This window comes from Asterias amurensis, chromosome 15, assembly GCF_032118995.1.
Source record: "Asterias amurensis chromosome 15, ASM3211899v1".
Lineage (NCBI taxonomy): Eukaryota > Metazoa > Echinodermata > Asteroidea > Forcipulatida > Asteriidae > Asterias > Asterias amurensis.
The window spans coordinates 17,903,907-17,915,427 of NC_092662.1; the positions used below are offsets into that span (position 1 = coordinate 17,903,907).

Consider the following 11,521-nt stretch of genomic DNA (forward strand, 5'->3'; position numbering starts at 1 on the left):
TTGACCAACTAGGCTTTAATTGATTAATTAATTGGTTTGATTAAAATAAGTGCACATGCCGCAGGTGCTCAATTGAGCATCTCAATTAATTATTGTGAAATAAAAATTCTATTTCTTTTGAGAACATTTTTTTCAAGTCAGTGAGTTATTTTGAATATTTTGCTTTCTTTCTGTTATTTCTGGGGTGTTTGTTTGTTAGGGTGTTTTTTTGTTAGTTTGGTAGTTTGTTTTTTGTTTGTTTGTTTGTTTGGGTTTTTTTGTTTGTTTTTCTGTCTGTCTGTTTGTCTGTCTGTCTGTCTGTCTGTCTGTCTGTCTGTCTGTCTGTCTGTCTGTCTGTCTGTTGGTTTGTTGCTTAGCTTGGGTTTGGGGATATCTTTTTACTGTTAATCTTATTTGCTTTGAAGTAGTTTTTACAGTGTCTGCATATTATATTATTGAATGCATTCATTTCTAGACGAGCTCTTTACTGGTTTTTTTTGCTAGCTTTCGCCATTCTGGTTGAACGATACCCGCCATTCACAACAACAACGCGGCACCACGTGGGCACTAATTCAAAAAGTGCATCACATGGAAACAAGAAACGTTAGCCGTCAGGCCAAGTCACACAGGGTCCATTTTCTCAACAATTAGGCATATACACGTGTGTTCCCTCAATTAGTACAACCCTCATTTCTATAGGGCCACAACGACCCCTGTTTTATGTTTATTGTCAAAAACAAACAATAGTGTTGAATTTTATTCATTGTGTCCTATTCTTTTTTATCCAGGATTTATTAATAGTTGCAATCGCTCTGTTAGTTTTCTTCTTGGTCAGGTTGTTTTTCTCAATCTTCAAACTATTGCATTTTTTTAATTTTTTTTTTAGCCTCATATATAAGTAAAATGAATAATTTAACAAAATAATAATCGTTTTTTCCCCCACATGCAACCATACGCGGTTTAGCCGCAAATCTATATGTTGCTTTGGTCTTGGTGCAAGACGTTCTTACGTTGTTGTTAGTAAAACCATGCCGCTGAAAGCGCGGCGCTTACGGCGCGGGAATAGCAAACCGTTGCAACGGTCTAGTGAGAAAGAACAACAAGGTCTTGAGCAAAGACTAGCCTTGCATATGCCTCGCTGTGACACGTGCTATCCCCGGACGAGACGGCCCGCAACCAGACTGAATTCGCATGGTTTCTTATCCAAACAGCTGTCTTTGTTAAGGGCGAGGACTAGACTTTAGCCATCGACCATGCTGTCCTGTAGATTCACCGAACATCCGACAACAATCACTAATTTTCTTCAAAATATATATTTTAACGAACCCCAAACATTGTAAAATCAGTGGAAGGTTTACCAGTCAGATGTCGGCTTTCAAGCTAGGCATTGTCCGGCTTGGACGGGCAGCAGGAAAGGTGAGATTTTAGGACCTACGCCCAGCTCGAACTAGCCTTGTTGTCTTGTCATGCATTACCTTTAAAGGGCATGCCTGTCATTTTGTCAATGTTGTTGTTTGGTTGACAAACTCAAACTGTTGATTTGTGAAACGAGGGAACTTCAGTACATTGTTACCTTTAATAACTACGTTTTAACTAGTTCCGTTACATTTAAAAGTTGAGCTCAGGATTTAATAACCTGATGCTTGTAATGTGTATTTTATTCATTCAATCAAACAAATGCATTTGTTTGTATTTGTAATTCTATTAACATGATTAATTTAATTTTAAATTCATTATTCCACTTATGTGTCAAGATTGTGAAAACAAATAGTTTTCCTCGCATTCAAAATCAAATTATTATAATGATGGAGGATGTGTTCTTGTTCTTCCATGTTATAATTAATTGGATCATCTCGGTAGAACAAATTCTCAGTCATGAGTAGCCCCACTTTTGTGTGGCCAAGGATAGCTGAATCCTTAAGACCTTAGCCACACGTCCACACCATTTCCTCATGCAGCTAAGAAATAAAAAAGAAAAGTTTCCGTATGGCGCCACCACTTTTTCATTCGATATGAAATAATATAGTATCTAATTTACCTCAATGAGATATCCCTTTTTGTAAAAAATGAGGGGAAAAGTGGTGGCGCCATACGGATATTTATCCAATAAAAAAATTCTGGCGCCTTATCTACGAACCAGCCGGCAGTATAAACCGGCTGAATGTGGACACCTAACTCTTAGTCTTAGCTTGCTTTGTGTGTATTGAAAAGTGAAACAAATAAAATTTTAAAAATAAATTTTTAACGATAACTTTGCACAGCCATTTTGAAATATGCGAATCAGCATGATGTTTTTGGCCTGCCGAGCTGTGGGCCCGTGAGGGCGCGAATACAAATCAACGGCTGTTTAATGTGAATTTAGCTTGTGTACTTTATTCGCGCACGTGCTACGTAGTTCATGAAAAAGAATGGAACTGGGTGCTGACTTAAAACCTAAAAAAAAATTTTGGAAGCTTGACAAAGTTTTTATATTTGATAGATTTTAGGTTAGAGAGGGTGCAAATAGTCAGAGAAATTACTTTAGTGTTAGGCCAGAAGTACATTAATGACAGACAATAATATTTGCTTTGTTTTTCTGTCAATGTTATGATCTCTTCTGTCATCTTATACTTTCTGTGTGTGGTGTTTTGTTGATTTTTTGATTTTTTGAAATGTTTATTTGAAAGTACATCAGTTGGGCCTCACCATAGAAAAGAATGAATGTTACTTGTGCTTTACTTACGTTCTATCTTTAAATTAAATATAAACATAGAGGTACGTGTAGATGACCACTGGCAGCGCTGATACTACACGACGGCCGTTGTTGACCACTGGCAGCCCTGATACTACACGACGGCCGTTGTTGACCCTAATGATTGCAGCAATGTCCTTTAAAAGTATCAGGGCTGCACACAGGTTTCAGTGCTGGACACTCTACTTATTTTTAAATGACCACAGCTAGATGAAAACTAGCGGAACTTTCCTTTCATGAACATTTTGGTAAAAAAAAAAAAGAGATACAATTATTTAAAATATCTTATAAGGTCAAATATTTTGTTTGTTTTGAAAAATGACATTTGAGGTTGTAAATAGTGGGTTGGCTTGGGATCTTATGCTGGGCATCGGTTTCACATGACTGATCTCAGCGATTCTAAACAGTGATGCCATATTTAGAGGCCTTGATCCTGGTTATTTATATTGCACTTTCATGTTAATTTCATTGGATGGATCAAATTCACACGATGCAAATTTGTGATTTTATTACACCATTGCGATTTTGTAGGAAACTATGATCGATTTGAGATTTTGTGTGAAACTGGCTATTGTAGCATTGTATTCATAGTGACTTTGAAGGTCTTGTTGAGGCTGTGTTTTAAGTGATTTGCTATTTTTTCCCACTCGTAACCATTCAAATTTGCCTTAATGATAAAAAAGACAAAATAGATAGAAAATTGTGACTACAATGTAGCTTCTCAAGTAATTTCAAAGATGTACGCATGATCATCTTCTGATATGTTGTAGGACAAATATCTTGTAATGGAATACGTTGGTAGCCCAAACTGACCTCCATTAGAGCTCATTCACAAATTGCAAGGTTCAGCATGGTTGCTCTATTGAATATTGTTGAATATTGAATATTGTTGATGGAATTTTATTGATTATTGATGTCTCCTGTCACTGTTTGTATTTGTTTATTATTTTTCAGATGAAATACTCCTTGTTGGATGAGCAAGATATATCACTAGTCGAGCGTTATGCATTCGAGGTAAGCCGAAATGAAAGTATTTTGCTTGTGACCCATTCACTTGTCAGTGCCCTCTAAATATATAACATCTTGGTTATGCCGTTTTAGGAGTCAATGTCTCTGTGTGTTACACGCTTACGGTAATTGTTGCCTGCAATTTAACTCCCAAAATGGCCATGTTGGTAGTCAGTAGGCCCGGTTTGATGTTGGTGCTAGAGTCAATTCACAAACTACATAAGATGAAAGGGCCCTTCTACCCCAAGGAGGGATCATTCTTCAAGATTCAACCCAAGATATTGGCTAGTTGGCAGCAGCACTGTTCCAGGCTTGTTGGTCCATCATGGGCCAAGTTCACCCTATACATGGAGTTTGACCAAGTTAGTAGGAACTCCGTCTAGATTGGACTTCGTAATAATCAACTATTCAGAACTGGCCTAACGAGTCTGGTCACATCGCTCATCACAACACTGTCAAACTGCACTTTAAACCCAAATACATATTCTCATTTCAAAACAAGTTGAAAAACAGCTAAACTCAAAAGACAACACCTAAACTGTTAGACTCAGTGAGTCCAAATCATGGACCAACAAACTAAGTTGATAATTATGAGCTGTTGAATTTTGCTGGGGTTTAGTTTGCCAGGTACATATAGATTCCCATTCTGAAGGAAGAAGAGACTAGAGTCTTAGACAATTAAGGCGCTGGTTTACTATTTTGTTTACATTTTTTATTCCAGGCCCGTGTGGATGTTTGCAAAGATGGAAATGGTGCCAATGTTTTCGCTTACACATACGACGTTCAGAAGGGACGCAATTCTGGATGCTACCTCCAAGACCTGCTATGGGAGAGGCATCATGGGACAGTACCGGCAGGGTGTAGGGTCAAACACAAGAACGGGGTAACAGTAGGTAAGTTATTGCAGGGTGTAGGTATTGTGCCCTTACTTAACCTTCATGCTTTTTGTGACCCTGTAAAATAGTTTCTGAATTGCATTTTGTACAGACTTTAATTCTAGACCTTCTTGACACACAGACCTAAAAACCGGCTGTACCTGGAAGTCTGTGCAGCCTCCTCAGCGCCCCCCCCCCCATGGTCATCTCACCGCCTACCCCATCCTTTGACCACGCCCTATGCGCTTTAACCACCCCGTGCTTTATTCCTACTGAACCTTTGTTTCCTTTTGTGCCATTACAGATAATCGTTTAGACAATCTTCAACTCGCTGCTATTAGTCCGCCATCAGCGTCACCCACTGTAGAGCTGCCAAACAGGGTCCTTAGGGGAGCGGAGCTCCAAGAACACAGTCTGTACTGGATTGCAATACAACAACTACCAACAGATTCATTTGAAGAGGTAGATGAAAGTTCAAACTCTCAAGGATTAGGAATTTCAGACATTTTTTTATCTGAATGCAGAATGATGTATGTTGCATAACGGTCTAGGGACAATGGACTCAACTTTTGTAGTTTACCTTTGTCATAATTGCTTCTCTACACCTAGGGTTACATATGGGTATCAATGAGAGCTGGAGAGTAACCTGAGATAGACTGGCGTCATGTCCAGGGGAATATAAATATTCTCTGTGGTTTATTTCCAAGGAAACTGGGTATAAACATCAGCCTAATGCGCCCTATATACGTAGACCCTTTGCAAGACGTGAATAGGATGCTAAGGTCATGCGCATGTTTTCACTTTTCAAGGACAGCTGTCTTCCAATGAATTGCTTCATTTGACCCTAGTGAGGGCGCTTGTTGAGCTTGTTATTCATATGTATAGGGTCTATTGGCTCAAGACAGACTTGTCTTTACTGAATTGTTTGCTTTTCTTGTTGCATCAGGTGCCAGCAACAGTCCATCATTATTTCAACGCCAATGGTGAGATTATCGAAGGGGAAGATGACAGCTCATCCTATTATGAATGCCATTATCCACCATGCACAAAGATTGAAACAGAGGTTAGTTCATGATGGATGGTTAGCCTAAGTCGCTACAAGTTTGGCTATGGATGGTTAGCCTAAGCCGCTACAGGTTTGGCTATGGATGGTTAGCCTAAGCCACTATAGGTTTGACTATGGCTGTTTTCATGCGTCATCATCCTATTGAAGTACAGGATACTCTTAGCAACAGTCTCAGCAACAGTCGTAGCCATAGCTGGAGTTGTAGCCGCCAATTCAGATACGGTCGTCATTTTGTTTTTTTGCGTTGGAGTTAATGACAATTTTGTTAAGCTAAATTGAGGAACTGTTGGTCAACAAAAGTTAGCGCTTTCAGAGCAGAAGACGATCAGAGCATACTGATTGAAATGTTAAGTTGAAACCAACGGCTCTTTTCAGAACCATCCCAACTCATTTAGAGATAGTCATTACATGATGTTACTGCAAACGTTTCCATATCGTGTTTCCACCATGCATCTTTTCAAATCCTACTTTCAGAGCAGTTACAGCTTATGTTCCGACACCCGTATGTTCCGTCACCCCTATGCTCCGTCAGCCCTATGTTCCGATGCCCCTGTGTTTTTACAACACCCCTATGTTTCCACACCCTTATGTTTCCACACCCCTATGTTTCCACACCTTTATGTTTTGTCACCCCTATGTTCCGGCACCCCTATCTGTTCCGGCACCCCAAATGTATTTTCCTTGACAGCCCTATGTTCCGATGCCCCTATGTTTTTACAACACCCTTATGTTTCCACACCCCTATGTTTCCACACCCCTATGTTTTGTCACCCCTATGTTCCGACACCCCTATCTGTTGCGACACCCCAAATGTATTTTCGTTACCAAAACCCTAACCCTAGCATGTAAATCCTCAGGTGTTACTGAACAGAATATAGAGTAGTGATCTTCAGGGCATATTCATGCCGCATCAAGTTTGAGAAACAATCTTGAGAGTTATCTGATTTTTCTTTTGTTAATTGTTTTCTCTTTGACTAGTTGCGAGAATTCAGCATCTGTGGTCGATGTCAAGAGGTTAGATATTGCGGCACAACCTGCCAACAGAGAGACTGGTCCCTACACAAGAAACGTTGCCGAGAGCGCAAGAAAGCTAAGCCATACGAGCGTCCACCAGATCGCTGAGTCTCATCTACCCACAACCAGAATAATTGTTTGTATTCTTTTGATAATCACATTGCCACTTTATTGCTCTGAACTATCCCAACATACATGTTATAGATTTATTACCCATACACTTACATGTATGTGTAAAATACCTAAAAATTATATTCTTTATCTGAGATGCAATCGTTACATAACTTAAAGTAAACATGTATTTTTGAGTCTTTCTCCAAGAGGTCTTTGAAAGTCTAAGAAATATCTTTAAATATTGGATTCTGACCACAAAAACTCCCTATAGGAAAGAGGTTTGTGCATATTTGTTTTAGGCTTTGCCCCTTACGATGGGCTTCTTTTCCCCCTTTTTTTTGGGGGGGGTCTCTTGTTTGTATCTCAATCACATTGTACCAGAGAATATATAGTTAAAAACTGAGAGATTGAAAACTAGACCCTGATTTCCTTCAAATTTGCAAAACCTTTTTACTTAAAGGACGAGATATTGTTACCCATAATATTTGAGTTGTATATACATTTATGCATATTTTGTATTATAAAGGTATTTTATTTCTTATTTTCAAGGTTAAGATCAGGAAACAAAGGGCTAGGTCAAGGATGCACGGGCCAGTGATGTAAGGGGTGAGGGTATGGCTGAACTTAGTCATAAATAAATTGTGCCATTAATGTTAGCACACCTTCTCATTCACAAAGTAGCTGCACATTTTGGGGGTCAAAATTAATGTTCCATTACTGTTGAGGACAACACTTTGGTTTTGGCTAATTTGGCAAATGTAGCCAGGCATGCAGCTTTCAGCTTACGATCAGTATAGTGCCAAAACAAATTTTAAAATTAGTGTTAAATAATTAGTGTGGATGGCATTTTTGACTTGTTTTGCTTTCATTTACAAAGCTTCAGATCTGGTGAAGTATGATGTGCTGACCTTTCATCTTTGACCTCTTTGGTGAGTTACCTTTGACCTTTTGGTTGGTGTCACACTGTGCAATTGAATGTTTAGGTGTTGTATACATCAGTACCAGCTACCTCAGGTCAATGTACTTACAACGTAAACTCACCATGCAATCTGGTTTACTAATACCTTTCATGAAGATTTAATAGTAGGAACCAGTGTGATGCACTTTGGACCCGCAAAATGGTGCATAGAGAAATTAAGTTGAAATATCGATTGACACTAGTATTTGTAAGGAATTTTGGAAATGCCATCCGTCTTTACCAGATCGTGAGATAGTTGTTTTGGAAAAACTAGATCTTGAAAGCATGATGTTGACATTTTTGACTTAAAATGATGTGTTTGAAAAGAATGTTGTCTAAAATCATTCATATATTAAGGATGACGACATCTTGAAACAAGCCTTACAGATGATTGTCTCTTGGGTAAGTCATCATTACATTAAAGGTCGTCGTCCTTGATATCGTTTTCAAGCGATGATCATTTTTAGATGGCACTTCCAAAACTCTGTTCATTTGACATGTAATTAGAAATCTATTATGCTAAGGTGCAAACTTACGAGCTCTGACTATTGAGCAGATTTTTATCTGAAGAGCTTAAAATTTGAGAAGAATTAGGGGAAAACATAACCTGGGGCCATTGTTGATAACATTTTAACAACACTGTATTTCTCTATGACTAAGGAATGGATACAAAAGAGGGAAATATTGTGTCAAGGCCGAGCCCTTGTTTATATAATTTTAATTGGTATTCCTTGAATTATGAAAGAATAAAAATATCAGAATTTTTAACATTGGATTTTATGGGTTACATTTATTTTTACCTAGCCATGTGATTTTTCAACTAAACTTAATAAACATGCTGGACTAACCCCCTTGTGACGTTTTCGTCAAAATTTGAAAACTAGCCTTGTGAACTTTTCAGATTTTGACGAAAAAGTCACAAGGCCATCAAGGTCATAAGGCTACAGCCTAATGACTTTTTCGTCAAAATTTGAAAAGTTCACAAGGCTATAGCCTAATGATTTTTTTGTCAAAATTTGAAAAGTTCACAAGGATGACCTTTTCGTCAAAATTTGAAAAGTTCACAAGGCTATAGCCTTATGATTTTTTCGTCAAAATTTGAAAAGTTCACAAGGCTATAGCCTTATGATTTTTTTGTCAAAAGTTGAAAAGTTCACAAGGCTATAGCCTTATGATTTTTTTGTCAAAATTTGAAAAGTTCACAAGGATGATTTTTTCGTCAAAATTTGAAAAGTTCACAAGGCTATAGCCTTACGACTTTTTCGTCAAAATTTGATAAGTTCACAAGGCTATAGCCTTATGACTTTTTCGTCAAAATTTGAAAAGTTCACAAGGCTATAGCCTTATGACTTTTTCGTCAAAATTTGAAAAGTTCACAAGGCTATAGCCTTGTAACTTTTTCGTCCAAATTTGAAAAGTTCACAAGGCTATAGCCTTATGATTTTTTTGTCAAAATTTGAAAAGTTCACAAGGATGATTTTTTCGTCAAAATTTGAAAAGTTCACAAGGCTATAGCCTTACGACTTTTTCGTCAAAATTTGAAAAGTTCACAAGGCTATAGCCTTATGACTTTTTCGTCAAAATTTGAAAAGTTCACAAGGCTATAGCCTTATGATTTTTTTGTCAAAATTTGAAAAGTTCACAAGGATGATTTTTTCGTCAAAATTTGAAAAGTTCACAAGGCTATAGCCTTATGATTTTTTCGTCAAAATTTGAAAAGTTCACAAGGCTATAGCCTTACGACTTTTTCGTCAAAATTTGAAAAGTTCACAAGGATGATTTTTTCGTCAAAATTTGAAAAGTTCACAAGGCTATAGCCTTGTAACTTTTTCCTCAAAATTTGAAAAGTTCACAAGGCTATAGCCTTGTAACTTTTTCGTCAAAATTTGAAAAGTTCACAAGGCTATAGCCTTATGATTTTTTTGTCAAAATTTGAAAAGTTCACAAGGATGATTTTTTCGTCAAAATTTGAAAAGTTCACAAGGCTATAGCCTTACGACTTTTTCGTCAAAATTTGAAAAGTTCACAAGGCTATAGCCTTATGACTTTTTCGTCAAAATTTGAAAAGTTTACAAGGATGATTTTTTCGTCAAAATTTGAAAAGTTCACAAGGCTATAGCCTTACGACTTTTTCCTCAAAATTTGAAAAGTTCACAAGGCTATAGCCTTACGACTTTTTCGTCAAAATTTGAAAAGTTCACAAGGCTATAGCCTTATGACTTTTTCGTCAAAATTTGAAAAGTTCACAAGGCTATAGCCTTATGGTTTTTCTGTCAAAATTTGAAAAGTTCACAAGGATGATTTTTTCGTCAAAATTTGAAAAGTTCACAAGGCTATAGCCTTGTAACTTTTTCGTCAAAATTTGAAAAGTTCACAAGGCTATAGCCTTATGATTTTTTTGTCAAAATTTGAAAAGTTCACAAGGATGATTTTTTCGTCAAAATTTGAAAAGTTCACAAGGCTATAGCCTTACGACTTTTTCGTCAAAATTTGAAAAGTTCACAAGGCTATAGCCTTATGACTTTTTCGTCAAAATTTGAAAAGTTCACAAGGCTATAGCCTTATGATTTTTTGGTCAAAATTTGAAAAGTTCACAAGGCTATAGCCTTATGATTTTTTTGTCAAAATTTGAAAAGTTCACAAGGCTATAGCCTTATGATTTTTTCGTCAAAATTTGAAAAGTTCACAAGGCTATAGCCTTATGACTTTTTCGTCAAAATTTGAAAAGTTCACAAGGATGATTTTTTCGTCAAAATTTGAAAAGTTCACAAGGCTATAGCCTTGTGACTTTTTCGTCAAAATTTGAAAAGTTCACAAGGCTATAGCCTTACGACTATTTCGGCAAAATTTGAAAAGTTCACAAGGCTTATGATTTTTTTGTCAAAATTTGAAAAGTTCACAAGGATGATTTTTTCGTCAAAATTTGAAAAGTTCACAAGGCTATAGCCTTACGACTTTTTCGTCAAAATTTGAAAAGTTCACAAGGCTATAGCCTTATGAATTTTGCGTCAAAATTTGAAAAGTTCACAAGGCTATAGCCTTATGATTTTTTGGTCAAAATTTGAAAAGTTCACAAGGCTATAGCCTTATGATTTTTTTGTCAAAATTTGAAAAGTTCACAAGGCTATAGCCTTATGATTTTTTCGTCAAAATTTGAAAAGTTCACAAGGCTATAGCCTTATGACTTTTTCGTCAAAATTTGAAAAGTTCACAAGGATGATTTTTTCGTCAAAATTTGAAAAGTTCACAAGGCTATAGCCTTGTGACTTTTTCGTCAAAATTTGAAAAGTTCACAAGGATGATTTTTTCGTCAAAATTTGAAAAGTTCACAAGGCTATAGCCTTATGATTTTTTCGTCAAAATTTGAAAAGTTCACAAGGATGATTTTTTCGTCAAAATTTGAAAAGTTCACAAGGCTATAGCCTTATGACTTTTTCGTCAAAATTTGAAAAGTTCACAAGGCTATAGCCTTATGATTTTTTGGTCAAAATTTGAAAAGTTCACAAGGATGATTTTTTCGTCAAAATTTGAAAAGTTCACAAGGCTATAGCCTTATGATTTTTTTGTCAAAATTTGAAAAGTTCACAAGGATGATTTTTTCGTCAAAATTTGAAAAGTTCACAAGGCTATAGCCTTATGATTTTTTCGTCAAAATTTGAAAAGTTCACAAGGCTATAGCCTTACGACTTTTTCGTCAAAATTTGAAAAGTTCACAAGGCTATATAGCCTTACGACTTTTTCGTCAAAATTTGAAAAGTTCACAAGGATGATTTTTT

At 36.6% G+C, this 11,521-nt stretch overlaps 1 protein-coding gene across 1 annotated transcript; it reads left to right on the plus strand.

Moving 5' to 3' along the window:
• The first annotated feature begins 1,228 nt into the window (after positions 1–1,228).
• Positions 1,229–8,513, plus strand: LOC139948310 (zinc finger MYND domain-containing protein 19-like). The gene is made up of 6 exons (XM_071946423.1): positions 1,229–1,395; positions 3,665–3,724; positions 4,440–4,611; positions 4,898–5,055; positions 5,540–5,656; positions 6,638–8,513. Exons 1-6 carry the CDS (start codon positions 1,345–1,347, stop codon positions 6,779–6,781), a joined length of 702 nt encoding a protein of 233 aa, XP_071802524.1. The 5' UTR covers positions 1,229–1,344; the 3' UTR covers positions 6,782–8,513.
• Positions 8,514–11,521: the final 3,008 nt, after the last annotated feature.

Bases quoted from the DNA above. Each gene is read 5' to 3' on its own strand.
- LOC139948310 (XM_071946423.1), top strand. From the start codon at position 1,345: ATGTCGGCTTTCAAGCTAGGCATTGTCCGGCTTGGACGGGCAGCAGGA. The intron at 1,396-3,664 runs GTGAGATTTTAG...ATTATTTTTCAG, and splicing joins TTGGACGGGCAGCAGGAAAG to ATGAAATACTCCTTGTTGGA. The intron at 4,612-4,897 runs GTAAGTTATTGC...GTGCCATTACAG, and splicing joins CAAGAACGGGGTAACAGTAG to ATAATCGTTTAGACAATCTT.